Raw genomic sequence first — 20,850 nt, 5'->3', positions numbered from 1 at the left:
TCTATGATCTTTGAAAAAAAACCAAACAAGATTGAATTGCTATTTTAGAAAATAAAGTGAACTTCTGTTATGTACTTGCATCATCTATAGAGGGCAGTATCATTCAACGAAACCCATTAAGGAATGGCATTCACAAAGCCTGGGAGGGTTTCAGCCCAGTCCTACAAACAAATAAACAGTTGAATTACATAAGGTTGTATTTCTCATGAGCAACAGAATACTAATATGAAAAGGTGGCAAATTAACACTCTATATAGTTGGGGCTAGAACAATATGAAAAATGAAAAATAAAATTAAAAGAGAATAAAGAACATTGAAATTACTAAGAGTCCTAACAAGGTAGGTGTTACAAAACTGAATTAATAAGTGAATTAGTTCTCTGGTAAGTATTTACCATTTTGAGTAAAATACATAACATTCCTTCAAAAATAAGCAAAAATAGCATTAATATTTCAAAAGCTATGTTATTAGTATGACTGAGCATTGCCATAAGATACTAGAGTTTACATAATGGGTGTCATTTGAATTTTTTTCAATAGTAACTCAAAAAGGATTATACAGTACTGGAGGAGGAGTACAACAGACTTAGTTTGTCTTCTAGATATTATTGAAAGACTCTACAGTATCATTTCATATTCATTACTTTTTTTCCAACACACAATGCCAAATATTGACTTTAAATAAGCTGAACATTCAATTTCAGCATGTCTAACATGGTCTCCTATAAATCAAAGACATATTTGCTTAATTAAATTACAAAGAAATGCAGCAAACACAAAAATTAATCTCTCACCTGAGAACTTACTTATACATTGCAATGGATTTTGCAGAAATTGGTGAAAGGTCTTTTCATTGTGACCATTACAGAAAAACATTGTCATTTAAACTTTTCTCAGTCTTGTAGCTGTTGATGCATAACTATGCTTGTTCTGAACTAGGATTTTCTCCATAAGTGGTCTGTGGCTACCCAAATTTTCAACTTCTGTTGAAAAACTAAGACAAATTAATAGAAAGAAATATGCAAAGGATCTAAACACATCAGTTATTAGAAATCAAAGAAATCTGCTATAGGTGAGACTACCTTTTCAGCTGCCATCATTGGAGTGAATGAAGTAGGCAAGAAACCCCCTGTTACAGGAGAAGCCTGCACTTCATTCCCCATAGGAGCAATCCTAATAGGATATGGTCATGAAGTTTGGAGGAGCACTGTCATCACACAGATAGGACTGGATTTTATGCTGTGAATTAGTCCAGAGTTGGATAAGCAAGTCTGACTGTTTCAAAGGGATTGTATTGTGCTTTCTCATGCATACACATAGTTTTTCTCTGGAATCAATAGGAAGCACCAATTTTAACCTACTCAACAGAAACTTGGAGATTTTTCAGAAGCAACTTTGTGCCTTCAATTACTTTGCCCATTGAGCTGCAGAATTTAAAGAGAAGTGGTTTATATAGGTGTTAAAGAGTATTTTGAATTTAAACCAAGAAGACATCTGCAAAATTAGAGCCTAAACCTTTTTGCACATAAAGTCCTGAAAGCCTCTAAACTCAAGAAAACGGAAGAAAATAGAGCTGCCTGGAAATCTGTACTGTGTGAAGCCATTTGTTTTCGACATCCTATTTAGAGCATGTAATTTGCTGTCTTTTTTTTCCCCCAGATTCAACTCCATTCCTTCCTCTCTTTGTGTAAAAGCTTTTCATTCATGTAGAATTGGTCTCTTGAAATCCCAGTGGAGTGCAGATGTTTTCTGTACAGCAAAATTCTGCTCTGATACAGAAAATTCATTGCATTAGGACTGTTCGCAAAAGCAGAAAACATTCTAGGGGCTTAATTCTAAAAAGCACAAAAGTGCTTATTTCTGCATTTTCACTCAAATAATACTTACAGTAAACTGCATAAATTGAAATAAGTCAGTTATTTTACATCAAAGTAACAACTTTGAAATACTTACTTCTTGAGGTATGACCAAGGCTAAAAATAAAGTATTGGTGTTGTCCACCATTGTGTTTCCTTCTTTAATAAAATTATAAAATATTTTGGTTTAATCTTCACACAGATTCCTATGTCCAAATAGTTCTCTCATCGAACAGTATATGGCTCACAGAAATATGAAACCAAAGCAATATCTAAATAATAATTTGAGCACCTGTAAAGATGGAGGTGGGAAAATTTTAAGTGTGGCTCCAGTATAGTTGAGAGAGGCATTTGGATTCAAAGGAAGCAGGATGTATCTATAAGGGCAGAATGGGCAACGGATAAAAATACAGAAGGCTAAACTGCAATACAGCAAGCATATAAAGAGTTTTGCAAGATAATATTTATATTAACCTATTAGCCAGAGAAGTGATTTGCATTATATGACTGACAGTTTAATATCAATTCCAATGCATATTCCAATATTATGTATTCAGATTTCTTAACTCATTTGGCTTTCAGCTAATAAAACAGATTAAAATAAAAAAAACTTTCTTCTGAATTTTAACAACAGTCTGCTATTCTTACAAAGAGAAGTTTCCACTGCTGGAGGGCTGAGTCACATAAGCTTGAACACTTTGCTTTGCCTTCTATCTGCTTATCTTCTGTAAGCTGGTTTGCAAATGTAAAAACTTTCTGCGGTACATAGTAAAAAATAGAGGTAAGTGATATTAAGTAGGCTCATTATAAGACACATTCAACTGTGCTGTGCTTTTCTCAGAATTTAAACTTGGACTGTTTCAATTTTCTCTGACTGCAGAGGCAAGTAATATTAGCCATGAGTCTCGTATTGGTCTAGCTGAGAGTCTGGAATCAGAGAAGAAGACAGTTATACCACTTGTGGTCGTATCAGCCCTGACTTTTATCTGTCTAGTGATTCTTGTGGGTATTCTCATTTACTGGAGGTAAGTTGTATTTTGGTTGATCTTTTTTTCAGTCCTAAAGAGGTATGATTTGAAAAATGTGATGGGCATTATTGAGCTGGTTTACAGGAGGGAGATTGGATCATGTCTCTTACCTTGCCTTCGTATTGCTCAGTGTCATAAAAATGACAAAATAAAGTGGTTTCTGTCCAAAATACTCAGATGCTTTTTTTTTTTTTTTTTTTTTTTTGCAGAGGGTTTAACCACTACAAATAGTTTATTCCCATATTGATAGACCTTAGTAAACAATAACTCATGATTCATGCCTAGAAACCAAGTGACTAAACAGAGCACTAGGAAAAACCAGAGGGAAAAGAAAAATAGACATCATGGCATGGGACTAATTACTATCTTTCCAGTCATTTACCCATTAAAAAGGTAGTTATCAATTTAGAATGAGAATCTATTGTCCTCAACAGGACTATGTAAATAAGCAATTTGTATGGCACTGTAGGAGTGTGCTGATGCTCTGTGGAAGACAGAAAGGGGTTAGTTTAATGATACTATAATAGTGTAACTGTTTGAAGATCACTTCCTTAGTAGTTCTCAGGATGCTCTGCGATTAAAAAGTCATTCTGCTTTGTGATTCTGACAAACTAAAATTAGCTCTGGTCTTTCAAAGCTTTAGTGGATAACTACAGATGTGTTTCATGTGCACGTGTGCTCAGGTTTCCTCATGGATGTGTTTCTTTGTGACTTGGTAATTTGATAAGCCAGTAAAAAAAAAAAGTAGGATAAAGGGAATTGATGGTTATTAGAAGTCATTATAACATAATCAGTAAGAGCAAAAAACTGTGTCCACACTGTGAAATAAAACAGATCAGCTAGCATGGCACAGATCTCTTCCATACAGCTGAAATTACTTCCCTCAGAGAGGATAAAAAGAGTGGCTGCATTCACGTTGCTAACTGGGGATGGCCTCTGCCTTGTGCTAACCCCAAACTCTGTCTAGCATTGTGTGAAATACTGCAAGTTGATCTGAACTAAAAATGTAATAGGAACCTCAGCCACATGGCAGTATGTGGCACTGCTCAAGGCTTTGGCACTCTCCCACTGTTCTAGTTAAAGCCAGTCTTCCTAGGGACATGCCTGCTCAAGCTCTCAAAGCCCTTGCACAGCCCCAAGACTTTCTGTATAGATTGTCAGAGAGGAAATGCCGTGGTGGGGCCGGAAGGGGGAAATAATTGCAAAAACTTCTATTTCAGGGATTGTCAGGAACCTGATCCTGCTTCCACCGTGCTAACATATAAACTAGCAGCCAGGAACAGGATTTTGCCCTTACAGGGACTGTACAAAGAATTGGGAAGACAGGCCCAAAGATCTTCTTTCAGATGCCTCCAGAGCTTGTTTCTTCTTCCTTCATCCCAAATAATCCTGCTTAATCTAAAATGAAAAAAAAAATGGTGAAGAACCATCAACTTTGGCCCTTTCCAAATTGCTGACTACTGTAATCTTTAGGCTGTGATGTCAGGATTATGCTTACTGACTTTTCTGCTAGTCTCCTGACACTAGTTTTATGTTGGCCTATCAGGGTGTGTCCCACATGGGGACAGAACTCATTCCATCCCTGAACAGACTAGGCTGGAGAAATTGAGTTCAAGCATCCTTTGTTCCAGGCAAGTGTGCTAGTGAGTCAGACAGCTTTTGCCATGATTAAAGACACTTGATTGATGAACCTTGAGAAAGATTTCTTCTGCTTTTCAAGGTAGTAGTTAATTACCATAATAATTGCAAAAGTCATTTTTTAGTTTATGCTTAGATGGATAACTCTATTCTCCATCCCAGGATTTCCAGCTAACTACCTACATTCTGAGAATCTTTTTTTGTCATTCATGTTATGCAACATGATTGTTCATATTCAACTTTCAAGAGGTTTCATCTCTGATGCTGAGCAGTATTTGAAATCTCTTCTATTTGCTAAAGAAGGCCATGCATTTAAAGACCCAGATTGTACAATGCAGTTCTAGTAATCCTACACATTACAAGCTTGTTTTTGTCAAATAACATTGTGTTCATTTTGTGTTCTTTCTCTGGGAATGAACAATTCTGTAAAACAGGTCTTTCAAAATGAAACAAAAATCCCGTTAGCAAGAATATCTTCTTGCCTTGAATCTAATCTTTTCTGTATTTCTTGTATACTACAAAACAAAATATGGAGCTCTTTTATTGTTAATCCTCAAAATTCTCTTGGCATTATGATAACACCAGTAACTATTTCTTATTTCAGGGGAATGTAACATAAAGACTATGCATCATAGATAGGACTTTACAGCCCTCTTTCAAAGCTGCTATTTCACTTCTTATTAAAGACTGGAAAAAAATGAAAATATTGAGTTCATTGCTATGTAGATTTCATTAAGCCTGGAAAATATTAGTAGAAACTCTGTAAGATATTTCTAATGGATTTCATTTTTTTTGAAATAACTGTTCTTAGATGTTAATGTTTCTTTTTATTTTGCGCTTTTCCCCCCCCTAATTTGGACCAATTATTTTCACATATTAAAGTTCATAAAAAACATTTACGTTTACAAGAAGCTATTCTATAATTCTTTTGCAATGGTAGTCCAGAAAAACCATTGGTCTATCTCAGCTGGACACATGAATGAATAATGCTTTGGGTTATTCCCACTATTAGCTCCTTATTAGAATATTCAAAAGGTGTGTTATTTGGTTTAAAACCAAATAACTACCAAGAGCAACAAGTTACAATCTCTCAAGGTTAAAGAAAGACAAAATTATTTATTTCTTCATTTTAATGATTTGTATCAGAAAAATAATTCTGTACCATCTGTTGTTTGGGTTTTGGTTTTGGGGTTTTTTTAAATGAAATTGTTAATCAGCGCTTGAGGAAATTCCTCAATCTCTTCACTATCTCATTAGGCACAATTTAAATCTTTTTTTTATAGATATTTATTTCTCTGACAGGGATTAAAACTTCTAATGGCAATATTGTCTAAAGATTGAATAATTACCAGTAGGAAAATACGCCATTTTTAACTACTCTGGTTTTGTGTATCTTTTTTAATTCAAGCAATTTTCAAGCAATGTAATTTTCCTTTCATTTCTTCAGCATGATTAAGATTACAGTGGAATAAACAAGGAGATTCTTTGCCCTGTTTAGTGGCCTTGCTGTCCAGATAGACTTTTTAAAATAGCATTAGAGAGAATCTTCTGTCCACAACTAGAGTCTATCCATTTCTTTCAGTATCTGTCTACTTTCTGAGTTCTTGCAGCAGAGATGGGGTGGGAATACCTGAATGTACTTGCTCTCTTCTTTTCTTAACAGCTTCATTATTACTATTTTGCCTAATTATTCATGTTTGTGCAGATCAGCTTTTGTAATGTTTATTGTAGGAAGAGCTTGGAGAATAGTAACATGGTTACAGCCATCAGTGGGCCTTGTACCATTCAAAGTTCTTTTTCAACAAACATACGTGAATTGTGGTAAAAGACCAGCTCTGATGACATGAACCACAAACTGCTAATGCACTTCCAGGTCCATTTGCATCTGTAGACATACTGAGTATCAGCTGCCTGTCACGCAGCCTGTTAGACATTTCATGATAACAACACTTCAGAAATTACCAAGCTGATGACAGACAACACCCTGAGTAGTTATTTGCATTTTAAATTTCCTCTACCACCTTATATAATTTGAGCCATACCTGTCAGAGAATGTTCATTTTCTTAGCCATGATTTGAACTAATGCCTTGAGTCCTGTGATAAGTTTATGGGAACAGAGTTGAGAACCTTCTCTGAGGATCATTAAACTTGTACATGCAGGAACACTTAAACCAGATTTAAATATACAGAGGCCACACTCATCCATCCATAAAGGAAAAACTTTTCAACAGTGTGCCGTGTCATAAATGAAAGTCTTAATAAAATATGGCAATTAAAATTCCACTTGACAAACACATAAAATTAATTGCAACTATTTAAAAAATGAATAATTAATATCCATTGAGGATCCACTTATAGATCCTTTGGTTTCACCACATCTTTAAATTATCTGTAAATTTAAAAAAAAAATCTAGTAAGTGTTTGAGAATACCTACTGGCAGATAATCCTTGAGCTCAAAAGACCCTGAAGTTTTCAGAGAAAGAATAATCATGCCTGTAAGATCACTGTGCATGAGCAGGAGAAGCACAAACACATCAGTCCCAGGTGGCTCTGGCTGGCAGAGCTCAGCTCCCGTGCCGGGTCCCTGGGCAGGATCTCTCTGCACCCACACCCAGTCCCATGGGCACAGGGTGCTGTGCTCCCTGCCAGCCTCAGCCCCAGCCCTGCTCCAGCACTCCCTGCCCCAGGGCAGAAACCAGGGCACCTTTGGGTCCAGGGGCCCAAATGCTTGGAAATCTGTGTCCCCCACAGTCTGAGGCCTGGTCTTGTAGTGTCATGTAGCTGCCATTGAAGTGTTCATTCAGATCCAGTATCCTTCCTGCCAGACTGAAGTGCTGCTGCTGCTGCTGTACACATCCAGACACTGTAATTAATTCAGTGGTTTAGCACTGCCCCCATCTATAAAGTGTGTGTTTGAACAAGTGCAGTGTCTAAATTACAAATTACAGTTTTAGGTTGGAGATCTAAGGCTGAGATGAAAGGTGTAAATTAAATAATCAGGTTATTGAGTGATGGGACCTTTGTCTGGAAGTTTGAAATAGTCATCACTTTTTTCATTAACAACAAGTGATAATTAACAAGATGTGAGTATTAACGTTAGGTTTAGTCATGAAGGCTTTCAGTGCCGATGCAGAAGCAGATGGAGTGCCTATTTATGAGTCTTATTACAGGTTAAGTCAACTGCTATGAATTTGTCTCCCGAATGTGCTAAGGGTGTAATTTATTTTCAGCCACAATTAATTTTTAAAGATTAAAAATACATTGGCTCAGTGAGGGATAATGAGTGTATGGAATAATATGAGGACATTGTAAGTGCAGCTTTAGATGTGAAAGTCATTATGCTAATTAAATTCTTTACAGCTCAATCTTTTCTCAAGCAAATAGGTGGCAACGTTAGTCCATAAACCTTACATGTGATGGTTGTTCACAAGCAGTAGACGTTTGGGGGAAAGACAATTTTTGGGTTTGGAGCTTTCACATCAGACTGTCTGGCATGTTTGGTTGGTCAGTTTTTAATAAACACAACACAGCATTTGCTGTGCCCAGCAGAAAGGGCCAGACTTTCCAAAGTGTTTCATGATTTGAAGACTTGGAGACTTGCCTGCATCTCACAGATATTTCACACACAGTTGTGATACTAACTCTCGAGTTTTGTGCTAGCATGGAGACAGCCTCTCCCACCTCAGCAGCCACTAACTCTGATGCTAGAGACTCTAAAATTTAGAAGGGTGTTCCCAGGTTCCTGCAGAGTGGGTTCTTGGTCTGCATCCAAAATTGCCATTTCTAAGTGAAACCACGTACATAACAGATGCCATGTATGCTCCAGATATCTCATGCAAAGTCAAAGTTTCTCTGTGAACATCACAAATACACTTTTAGAGAATTCTAGCTGTACTTCAGATTTCATTGTCATGTGAGTTACCAGAACTATTCTGCATGTCTCAGTTTTCTTTTAGGTAGCTGTCTTCTTTTTGTTGTGTTTTAAGGGTCTGTATTGTACACTGATAGAAAATTCTCAACACATTCTAAGAATATGGGCATGTTTCCCAGAGGCTTAATTCAAATAAGCTTACCAAAGTCTTTATTTTCTATATTAATGGTTCTGGAAAGAATGACAACAGCCACATATTCCCTATCTGTTTCTGAAAGTATCTTCAAAATTTATTTCTGTTTATAACGATTATATGAGGGTTTTTATGACTGCAGCGATACAGGAACAGAATTATGCAGTTTTTATGACTGCAGTGATACAGAATTTAAAATAACAGTGATTACAGAAAGTAACAATCATACAATGGCTGCAGCCAACTGATCTGAAGAAGCAGAATCTTGTAAATATAAAATGAGATTAGTATTTTCATGAGGCATATGTTTATTTTGAAATTTTATGATTATGAATAATATTTCAGAGAGATTAAATGACCCAAAGTTAAGATTGTTATTAGCATGTCTAATCATATGGAGATTTTTTAATTAAAGAAGCTTTGCAATGCTTACAGCAGCAGTTAGTTATTCATTCCTTTGAATAGCTTGAATTCTTAACAGATGCTATTCCTATTATCTTCACATCTGGATTATAGCACAGATACAAATAACATTGTGAGTCACAGTTAAGGTTGGTTCCATTTGCATTCATACTTCAATGTTTTTTTGCAACAAAGCTAGCATCTCCTGGAGTTAGAAATCCCCCTGTTTCTGTCTGTAAGCTTAGGGAAGTCCTCCTTGGTTAAGGTGTCCCTCAGTGTTGTGATTACATTATGAAAAGTTGTTTAGCCCCAGTCACAGCAGTTCTAGAGCCGCTGTTTTGGCAGTTACATGTTGCTTTTATTGCATTTCCATGTCTGAAGTAGCATCTGTCAATGAATTGCCAGAACTGATCTCAAACATTGCTCCATCTTCAGGCTAGCATCATCACCTGAAAGGGAACAGTAATTATTTAAGGGAATTTGGATAAGTAAGGAAGACAGTGATGTTTTATGTACTTGGAGTTACACAGCATCTGCAGTAGCTCCTGATGCAGAGTTTTTCCTTTAGCTGTCACTATGGCTGATGTGTGCTCTATCTTCTGCTTCTGGTATAGGTAAAGATGCATGAACTATGTATTATGCTGAGGTAATGTAGTATCTTCATGTTGTATGCATAATTTGGTGATGTGCTGGGGGAATATTTATATTGTAGCAGTGGTATTTGACACTCCATGAAAATTGGTTTTCAAAACCATGATTTTTCTTTCTGACTCAATAATGCCAGAATTCTATATCATCTCAGCTAATATTTTGTTGGTTTCTCCTTTTTTTCAATTTTTTTGTATATTTATTCCTTTCTAGGAAATGTTTCCAGACTGCTCATTTTTATTTAGAAGATAATACATCACCTCGAGTGATTTCTGGTCCCCCAGCTCCAATCTTCCCAGTCTCAGGTATTTCTGGCAACTGTTCTGTGGATCAGTGTTAGCTGTTGGAAGATGCTGCTTTATATGTGTCAATTAGAATTCTTCAAATACTATAACATCTGTAAACCAGAGATTTGTAACCTATTGTACAAATCTGTGTAAACAGGTACACTTGATATTGGCAGACTTCTGTTATTGATGGTCTCTTCTGTAGGTAACTCAGAAGAGAAATATCTTCATTTTGCAGTGTTGCCTCAAGGATTCTCTGTGCTCTGTAGCCATCCCAAGTGCAGCCTCCCTAGAGTGGCTGCTCATGCAGCCATCTGAGCTACACTAAATAGCTCTAGAGATTTACACCAGCAACAGACTCTGTTGTATTTCTGCCTCTAATTGGATTTGTCACCTGTGTATAGAACATGTCCTATTCTTCTTACCAGCAGGATGAGGATGTGCCTCATCTGTCTGCAATTCACTTGCAATTACAGCATGTTCTTATACTTACGTATTTTACTAGCATAATTACTATGGTATAGCTATGTGAACCTCTCATTAAAATAATACAGAATTTCAGAATATTATTAGCATCTTCTGATTCTACAGCCACCACATTTATTTGGGGAAACTGTTTCCTTTCTTTTCTCAAAGAGTATCACAGGCGCACATGCAGCCTTCCAGTTTTTTCAGTCTGTGTAGAATGAAATAGATTAATTTCTTTCATCTACTTAAACCCAAAATCAATTAATTCTGAATCATATCCTAAGCCACATTCTCACCTATGAGACAAAATTATCTTGTTCCACAAGTAATATTTTTGCAAACTATGCTATTATACAAGATGGATTTTCATGGAATGACTAAAGGAAGAAAATCAACCTTTGTGTGAACAAGTAGTAAACACAAATAAATCCCAAACATTGGGCTTCCATTGTAACTGACTTGTAAACATCTTTAAATGCATCTTGTATGGATTGATGCTATTAGGAGATGCATAACCTATTACTAAATGGTTAAAAAGCAGAGCTATGGCTTGATTTCAGAAAACATTATTATATAAGAATAAGCAGCAGTCGTAGGAAATCTCTGCTTTAACTCTCCATCATTCACTGTATTGAACCACAACTGTATCATTTTCTTACAATTTTTCCTGACCAATTCACCTTGGGGGGAAAGTGTTTTCCATTTCATAATTGCACTTACAGTTATTCTGAGTGCCTAAAATGCATGTTTTGAAACTGGAGGTTTTTCTTCTGAAATGGTGAAAAATACTAAAGAGAATTTTTTTTTTCTCAGTGACTGAAGATAGACAACATATTTTATGGAAAAAGCTACAAGCACTGAGGAAATAGTTTTATTTTGCAGGCAACAGATGTCAAGTGAACAGTTATTGTGTTTTCTATTGCACAGATGTTTCAACAGTGTAATTTTAAAATTGCATCTAATTACAGTATAATACTAGAAAAGAGTGTAAGGCAGGAAGAGTGTTTTGCAACTGCTAAGTTTAATTCTTATGGCTGTGACCAAAAGGACACTCCACAGATCTCATTATATATTTTTTTCCTTCCATAGAATTACATGTTAAGTTTTCCTTCCTTTCATTGGCATAGATAGGAGATGCCATGGCTCTTCACAGCACAATTCAAAGATGCATTTAAATAGTAATGAATTACAGGGCAGGATTCAGATCCACTATCAAACTCTAAGTAGTTTGAAATTATATTTGCCATTCAGATATAAAATACATTCCTGGGTCCAGAAGTGATTGAATTGGGAGATTTGCACGGGCAAGGAAACAAAACCTTAGATTTATTTCTCCATTATTGTACTCACTCTTTGGGTCATTTACCTTCCCTTTGGTTTTGTGTTTGCATACCATTAGGATAAACACTTCATGCCAAGTTTCATCTCCAAAGTGTGAAGATTGTGTTACACATTTGTTCAGCTTCTCTTAGGCTTGACTGGATAAATTCACTTTTTGTATTCTGATCCAGTCATATAAGTGGGAGACCAGATGGATCTTAGTACAAATCAACAAATTCTTGGTAACTGAAAGCTAAAATTATTAGGTGGGCTAAATACTGAACATCTGTTGACGTGAATAACAGGTCCTTGTTCAATGTTTCTGACATTTTGTTCACATATGAAATGGTGATGAAATTACAGATTGCGAAATAAACATATTTTTAAATCATGAAAGGCTTTAAAAAAAATCCAACAAAATTATTCTTCGGAACCAAATCTCAGTGAAATAATGTCATCCTTTAGCAGATAATTAGCAAACAGATGACTTTGTTTGCACAGCATATTTGCAGTAAAGAGAAGATTAAAAGTCTCAAAGGTTTCTGATGTTATTTCTGATGCATATTCTACACAAGTGTTTTTTGTATTTGTCTAAAGTAAAATGAAGATGTCACTTTAATCATATTTATTCCTCAAGAGTGTAGATGTTTCCTTTGTGAGTAGCCAAAAAGTCTTAAACATAAATCTTTCATTTAAAACTTGAAGTATGAATCCTGATGTGGAAATCTGTGGTCAGTACTGCCGTGATCAGACATAAGATTATTATCAATAGGTAATCATAGAATCACAAGGAGAGCTGGGAGAAAATTCTTTATGGAAAGTAGTCTCTAATGCAGTAAAAGATGAAAATTAATTCCTGTTTCTCTTGGATGCCAGTGCAAACATGCAAGTGTCAGTTAATATGAAAATACTGGCATGATGCTCCTTAATTGAGTAGGCTTGGGAATATGGGGCTCCAAGTTCCAGTGCAACACTGATCAGCTGGAGCACCCAGACAACTCTGCCTCATCATTCCTACTTTGTCAGTATTATTCAGAGCTGTGCTCTCTCCTTTTGAACATCTTGCAGCAAAGAGCTAATCCTCCCATGTCTCCTTCAATTCACAGGGAATTTTGTGCATTCTTCTATTTACAGACAAGCTCAGCATCTTGCAGAATCAGCTCTTTGATTTGAGGGGCTTACAGATAGAGCAAGACCTAGCAAGGCATTTTCATTATCTTCTTTCCAAATAATAATTTAGAAATGTACAAGTGTTAGGTAACTGTTTCAGAAATGTTAATGGCATCAAAGGATGTTGTATTTTTTTGGGACTTGTGTATACAAAGTTCATGCCAAGAATTTTATTTCAGGATGTTTTGTGGATTGCCTACATATAAACTTCATTATATGTCACTGGCTTTTTATTCTACATAAATATATTTTTTGTCTTTTCCCATCCCTAAGATGATGTTGGAGCAATTCCAATAAAGCATTTTCCCAAACATGTTGCAGATTTACATGCAAGTAATGGTTTTTCTGAAGAATTTGAGGTATGCTTCTATGATGTCATCTTTTTATTAGCACATTCAAATAATGTTAAGTTTAAATGCCTGCAAACAAAACCAGGGGCATTACATTCTGACTTGGGCACCAATTTAATGAATGCATGTAAATGTGAGTGATTTGATGACAGTACAGATTTGATGCATAAAGCCTAGGGAGATTCCTAAAATCAGGACTGGAATACAAATGGGAATGTTTATTATTGTGATAAAATACTGAATAACTGTGTGAATAAACTGTGCAAAGGCAGTGCAATGTATATGGTTTATCAGATATAATGATAGATCTAAAGCTTTTCCAGTATTAATGAAAATTTAATTTTGCAGAAGCTACTCATATTTGCTTGTTCCATTTACAGAGAAAATAAAATGGAAGTAATAATGAGTACAAGTGGCAAGACTTCTGATTAACAGGGGAGCTAATGTAGTCTTCATATGTGGTAGTGAAAGTTTTACAGTTCCTTTCCTAAATTATATGGTCCACAAGAGGTATTTCAAAATGTTGAAACATATTCTCTAATCTATAATGTTACTATCACCATATGTAATTAATGATCTTCATTGTTTTTCCCACTCGTGTATTGCAATCATTTCAAATATGGATATGTTCTAACTTAATTCACATAAGCATTAAAACCCCAAATACCTAATTAAAGCTGTGCCATTAGCAATTTTTACAAGAGATTTCTAATAAAATCAGTCAGTTGGGATAGAAACAACTATTTTAGTAGATCTGTATTAAGGTAAAATACGATAGTAATATTCCTGTTGCAAAAACAATAATGAAAGTAAAAATTCAGAGTTTTGCATCTTCAGGTTTTACTTTTGTTTCCCCAACCAATGTATTGTGATCCAGTGAACCAAAAATTCCATGTCCTTCACATAACCCTCTTCATCAGCATTTCTTCTTGAATTCATTTAACATCCAGAATATCCATTTGACTGTGGGACCAAATTTGCAAATACTTGTGAATGTCCAGTACATATTCATATATTACACATGCGCATATGCACTGATGGAACTGGGCTCCAGCCTGACTAGCTGTTAATAAGAGCAGATGTTGAAGGACTGTAGGTAAATACAATGGATACAAAGTTCTTTCAGCATTAGTCAGTGCAGCAATACAGAAATCAGATTGTTCATTCTAAATTGATCTTTTCCTACAATTTTACTTTTCCTAAATTACAGCGATGATCTAAAGACCAAATATAGTGCATGTCTCTGAGCTACAGCTGCAGCATCTGAAATATTTCTGAAAAAAAAAAAAAACCTAGCATCTGAAATGCTAGTTTTGACTATTACCAAAAAAAAAATCAGTGTCCTCATAATTTGTTGGAGATCTTTTTTTGCCTTTATGGACTACTCCAGAGCTAGTGTTCAGTTATTTTCTCTACTGATAGAGAACTTAGAAGATTGGAAAGAACTGAAATATTGTCTTTGCAGAGTTAGCATATATTTGAAGAGTACAAGGGTGGTTCAGATTTTTTTTTTTTTGAGGGGGGTAGCAAGTTTTTTTTTTCTATTACTACAAAATAACTCATTTAAGATCTATTTTTTAAGCCGAAAGCAATATTTCATATATGTATTTAAATAGATTAAGGTGATTGACATTAAAATGTATTCTGAAGAGCGTTGGGAGACACCATTAGTACTTTTAGTGATGGCAATGTATTTGCTGTTTAAAAACGTGAACCTTATAAATGCTTGAGTTTCCTGTCAGCTAAAGCAATCAATAAAATGAATTAATTAGTGAGTCTTACAGACTTTGTGCCTGTCTTGTCCAGCCTGTCCCTCTCTTTACAGATTTGTTGGCTTCACTGTGAGACCGCAGGCAGCCTGAGTGAGGGCTGTAGCTCTGTCTCTCCCCAGAATGCTGTGAGCCTGGCTGACTGCACACAGTCCTGCTCCAGGGGAGGTTTTGCAGCTGAATGCAAAGAGAGCAAAAGCATTCCTCAGGGAAACTAATGCATTTATAAGGACACATAAAAATTCCAGTGAACTGTTACATATATGGATAATCTGGCTAAAGTCTCTGATGTTGCTCATATGTACAAGCTTTCATTGGCTTAAGGTCTAACATTAAAGATAGGAAAAGAGATTCCAATATTTTAATTGGGAAAAATTACCTCTTGTTCCTTTTAGGAGTTATGTCAAAATATTCAGTTTGTTGTTATTATGGATATATTGCATGACCATAACTGTTTTCCATATAGTAAATGTAATTTATATAAACACTTATCCATTTGTTCTGTGCTGTGGAATTTGATTTTTTTTACTTTTTTTGCATTCATTCCCTCATTAGACACTGAAAGAGTTTTATCAGGTAAGGAATTATTTCACTGCAATTTTTTTAGCAATGAAGTAGTTGTAAAATATCATAGATAATTGGGTATAAGGTTGTGGTTCTTTTCATGCTTGCCTATAGTATTTAAAGACATTTTATGTATCTTAATAGTTACTAAAGTGTGACATACTTTTTTTTTCAGGAAATCCAGAGCTGTACTGTAGATCTAGGTATTACATCAGACAGCTCTAATCACCCTGACAACAAGAATAAGAATCGATACATAAACATTGTTGCTTGTAAGTAAAGGCATCACTTGTTGTTTAGTGCGAGAAATCATTATAAACAAGTACAGATTTATATGTTGTTAGCAGGAGGGAAAATACTTCTGCACTGAAATCTCCAGCTATTGACCAGCAAAGTGCTCCTTGGAGAGGAGCTGGTATCAGATTTCACATTTCTTTAAGTTAGTCCTCTGACATTCTGCTGCTTTGGTGGGCATGTGTCAGCAAGAGACATTTTTCTTCTGCAATGACCCAAAGGGAGTTGGGAGATTTCATGATAATGCCATTAGAAAGCCAAAGAAGCTTTGATTGTCGAAATTAATCCATCTTTGCTTTAGAATAATGGTGATTTATTGTCTCTATGAGCTTCAAAATCCCTGGATATATTTACTGTCAAATATAAACATAAATGTTCTGGCTTTATGTTGTGTTATGCCTGGCAACAATGTAATACAACAGCTTCATTAGCCAGTAGCCTTGTTTGCCCATTGCATCACTCTCCCAGATTTTTCTTCTCTGTAACACATCTATTCAGTTTTGTTAATCTCTTTTTCAAGCCATTTCCTCTGGGTTTTTGATCATTTGGTGGCTCAATACTTTTTTTTTACTATCTACAGCATTTCAACTTTGTTCTGATTACGAGAAAGCTCTAAATTAAATATATCTTCAGCATTCAGTGTCACTAAAGCTTAATTTAAAAAGTCAGAACTGGGTCAGATGTCGGGCAGAAGAAGATGTAAACCGGCCACAAGAAATGCCAATCTCTCTGGCTAAAGATGTCTCTAAAGCGACAAAAACTCAGGGATTTTCCTCTGCCACTGTGTTTCATACCTGGTCATACAAAAGGTGCTAGCCCAGGAGTTGTTTTATTAAAAAACAGTGCAGAGGCAGCTTAGGGCAGCTGAAGTAGCAAGAATTGTCCTCTATAAGTGACTCAAGTGTAGTTCTGACAATCAGTGCAGGCTACAGAACGCTTCATCTCCCCCTGATGTAGTTACTGCTGACTCTCCAGATGGCCAGCATTTTCAAAGCCCATTGCTCTCCAGAGTCCACTCTTTTAACTTGGAACTGAAGTTCCTCAGCGCTGGTGCCTGCTGTCATTTTGAGACATCCCACTGTGCAGATTTGGCAGTCATGACTCAGGACTTATTGAAGACCTGGACACCTTTACAAGCTAGAGGCCATAGGAGAAGCATGTCATAGTGGCTAAAATGACCCCTGGTACTGCTGTTCAGGCCACTAGATTCTGAATCCCTTCAAACTTTGGGTTAATTTCTTTATTTTTTCCACAAATTAGAATTTTTGATCTGATTCATATCCAAGGAGAGGATGTTTGCATATGTGATTGTTAGTGTATTGGTCTTGTGTATTGTAAAAATGCATTTCATTATTTTTATGAGAAAGAATATAATTTTTACCAAAAAATGCTTATTTTCTCCCTTGTTTTACTGCAGATGATCACACTAGGGTTAAATTAGCACAGCTTGCTGAAAAGGATGGAAAACTGACTGATTATATTAATGCAAACTACGTCGATGTAAGTGCCTTTTTCTATCTATTGGCCTATTGATCTGTCAGCCTTTTCTGTAAAAAAAATATGTATGGAGAGGAATAGATTTAATTCCAAAAAAGTATCACAATACTACAGATTCTGTTAAAAAAACTTTTCCAGTTTAAGTTAAGCCTACAAAGTTAAAGCAAAGGTAAAATGCCAATTCTTTCTTGAATCCATCTTGGTATTGTAGCAGCAACAGCTTAACAAGGGGCATTTTTAAAGAAAAAATGTCCTTCACATCTGAGCCATTTTAGAAGTATCTGAATGGTTAATTCTCCCATCTGAGGTAATCTCATGAGAGGAAAATGCCATTTGGCTCAGAGCCTCACCAAGATACCATTACCAGTTTTCATTACATAATTATTTACATGTGAATGATCATAATTCATCTTTTAAACCCCTTTTGCAATGCACGTCTGTGTGTCTCCTAATCACTTTCATGTCGATGTTCTGCCTAAGCATGGACATTTGAACATACAGATCCTATTTGTTGGACTGATAAACACTGGCATGACAGTTGTATTCCTATATCATTTGATACCACAGGGTTTCCACAAAGTCAACAGTTAAAAATTTAAAAGCACTTAAAAGTTTTGCAGAGTCTTCAAAAAATACATGAAATGTCGTGTACAGCTCCCAAACTCCTTTTGCTCATGGACAGTGATTTGACAAGTGTCATTTCTTTTATTTCAATTTAGGGCTACAACAAGCCAAAAGCCTACATTGCAGCTCAAGGGCCTCTAAAATCAACAGCAGAAGATTTCTGGAGAATGATATGGGAACATAACGTGGAAGTTATTGTGATGATAACTAATCTCATTGAGAAAGGAAGGGTATGAGTACTGTTGTCCAGTTTTTACTTCTCTAATGTTGTTAAATCTACCTGTAGCAAATTCCCATCTTTCTTTTTAAAATCTGGTTTAGTCAATTATTGAGCAAAAAGCAATAGTTTGTAGTAATTGCCTGTACCTGGATTGTATACTTCTGGCTACAGAAGTATACAGTTGAGGATTTATAGAATGAAACTAAAGAAAATATTCAATAAATCTTGAAAATACCATGTTCTAACCACAAAAATAAAAAACATCTTATACTGAAAGAAAGAATACTTGTATATACTACTGTGGGCCTTGTGCCCACATTCTGCTACCAATCTGCTTATGTCCTTGCCATCATGCACTTTGTCAGGGTTGCCTTGGACCCTGGCAAGGAGAAGAATATAGTTCAAGTGAACTTTCCTGGATATTCGCTGTCTGTTCCCTGTTAACATCCCATGGTACTCACAGTTCCTTTCCTGCTACATGACTGGACACACATTTGTCCAGTGAGACCAAATGAGATGAAATCCCACCACAGGGTGTGTTTCTCTGATTATGTGATGGGAGTTCACATGAGGAGACATTGCATCTCCCTTGCCACACACTGGCAGCAATGCCTAAAGTGAATCCAAATCTTATCATAAAATCTATAAGGCATTTCTCAGGTGATACAGACAGTAATTTCAGATGAGGGCCGACTGGGAGTACCACTTCATTTGTAACACCATGCTATAAACAAGCACACTTCTAATCCTCTTAGACAAGGCTGTATGACTACCCAGCCAAAAGGCTGGACATATCACAGCTCCTTCCTGTATATTCTAGCCTTACACAGGCTCACTCCTACCCTCTCCTCCAGATATTCTCTGCCCATACTATAAACTAATCGAAAGCCACACAGGACTCTACTGACTTGGATGTATTCCTATATTTCCTATAGATCATGGTTTTTTCTTTAGGTTTTAGAGTGTCTATAGAATGGAAAATTCCACAATATTGGACCCTTTTAACTCTGATAGTATGATTTAAACCTTTTTTTTTTTAGTTTTCCAAATAAAGAGCATCTTTGGACAGCTATCCCTCTACAGCACAAAATAATTATTTGTTCTCCTGCACAGAAGATCATGTCTACTATAAACTGGATGTATTGACAGTCCCAATACAGTTTCATGCTTTACTCTGCTCTTAAATTTGAACATTTACTAGTTTGACATTTTACAAGTTTTTTTCTCTGTTATTTATAGAGAAATTTTCTAACAGAGGAAATTTCTTTCTTACAGAGAAAATGTGACCAGTACTGGCCTGCTGAAGGTAGTGAAGAATATGGGAACTTCTTGGTTACTCAGAAGAGTGTTCATGTACTTGCCTATTACACTGTGAGGAATTTTACTCTTAGAAACACCAAGATCAAAAAGGTTTGTGACATCCTAAAAACACAAGTAGGCAAAAGGAAGTGTTAAAAGATGCTCAGAATATTTTTAAGGCAGTTGACAACTCTTTTCTGCTGTATATGTGAAGATGAATCCTGTACATCTCAGCCAGCCAAGATGCTTGTGAACCTTAGTTAATTTAACCAGATAAACAAGCTGGGAAAAAGCAGTGATCACATTGGAGAGCTGATGTGGACTTTGACTGCCTGGGTAGCAGGATGATACATTTTCAGAAAGAGAGCAACTTGAAGAAAATGTGGTATGAGTTAAGTTATCTGCCTCATCTCTCCATTTTCCTTTTTAAAGACATGTGAATACACACTTTGTTTTATTGTAACCAGAACCAGCATGATCTCAGCTCAGCAGGGTGATGTTAGCTACTTTGAGGAGAATTCTGAAAACTTAATTTATTCTAGCCACATAAATGTCTGAGACATCTAGTCTCTCACTCTCTCTGCATAATTAATACATAATATTTGGCATTTACTATCAATTAATTTATTCTGCCTATTTTAGGAACCAATCTCTCAATGAGATGACCTGCTTTCTGAAGGTATCCCGGCCTCTGAGTTGCCATGGAGGAAGGGAGCTTAGAAAAGCAGCCTACACAAGGCTCCTTACCTTGTAGATCACTAAAGCTGGGTGAGATGGACCCTACTCTTCCTGTTCACTCAGCAGAGATGGGGCAGAGTGGCAGCAAGAGCTGGTGACTCTTGAGAGCAGCTGTAATTTGTTACCCTCCAGTGCTCTTAATCTTTCTCTATGGCTCTCTGAGACAGTGTCAGGTCATTTTCCCACTCAGTGGGCAGGCTGGTAAAACAGAACCACAGGTCCTTCCTTCCCCTTCTCTTTGGAGGCTGGGATATTCAGAGCCAGATGGCATGCTTTGAACTAAACAGGGATAGCACTAGTTCAGCAACTACCAGGAGTGGAAATAAAATGAAGGAAGATATGGGCTGCTTACATGTGCAATTATTTTTTTGTTGCAGGGCTCCCAGAAAGGGAGGTCCAGTGGCCGCATAGTGACTCAGTACCACTATACCCAGTGGCCTGACATGGGTGTTCCAGAATATTCCCTGCCCGTTCTCACCTTCGTGCGGAAGGCGTCGCAGGCGAAGCGCCACGCTGTGGGGCCTGTTGTGGTTCATTGCAGGTGTGCTTTCTAGTGCTGTAAGGTTCACTCCACTTTTCTTTTGCAGAAGAAAAGAATTTCTCAGTGGTGGGT

The 20,850-nt window shown here is 36.4% G+C and overlaps 1 protein-coding gene across 4 annotated transcripts in view; it reads left to right on the top strand.

The window, feature by feature from the left end:
* The window catches only part of PTPRZ1 (protein tyrosine phosphatase receptor type Z1), a 132,771-nt gene that overhangs the window by 103,137 nt on the left and 8,784 nt on the right, over positions 1-20,850 (top strand). For 2 of the 4 annotated variants that reach the window (XM_054277621.1, XM_054277612.1), the window contains exons 13-21: positions 2,736-2,880; positions 9,851-9,942; positions 13,156-13,241; positions 15,557-15,577; positions 15,741-15,837; positions 17,277-17,359; positions 18,076-18,210; positions 19,476-19,610; positions 20,615-20,778. In XM_054277621.1, the coding sequence (XP_054133596.1) occupies positions 2,736-2,880; positions 9,851-9,942; positions 13,156-13,241; positions 15,557-15,577; positions 15,741-15,837; positions 17,277-17,359; positions 18,076-18,210; positions 19,476-19,610; positions 20,615-20,778 (958 nt within the window). The remainder of the gene's footprint in view (positions 1-2,735; positions 2,881-9,850; positions 9,943-13,155; positions 13,242-15,556; positions 15,578-15,740; positions 15,838-17,276; positions 17,360-18,075; positions 18,211-19,475; positions 19,611-20,614; positions 20,779-20,850) is intronic. The other 2 variants (XM_054277641.1, XM_054277631.1) reach the window with 1 other exon arrangement.

This window comes from Melozone crissalis, unplaced genomic scaffold, assembly GCF_028551555.1.
Source record: "Melozone crissalis strain CALT ecotype California unplaced genomic scaffold, PUWL_Pcris_2 ptg000004l_1, whole genome shotgun sequence".
Classification (NCBI taxonomy): domain Eukaryota; kingdom Metazoa; phylum Chordata; class Aves; order Passeriformes; family Passerellidae; genus Melozone; species Melozone crissalis.
This window is presented reverse-complemented; position numbering and strand designations above follow the sequence as displayed.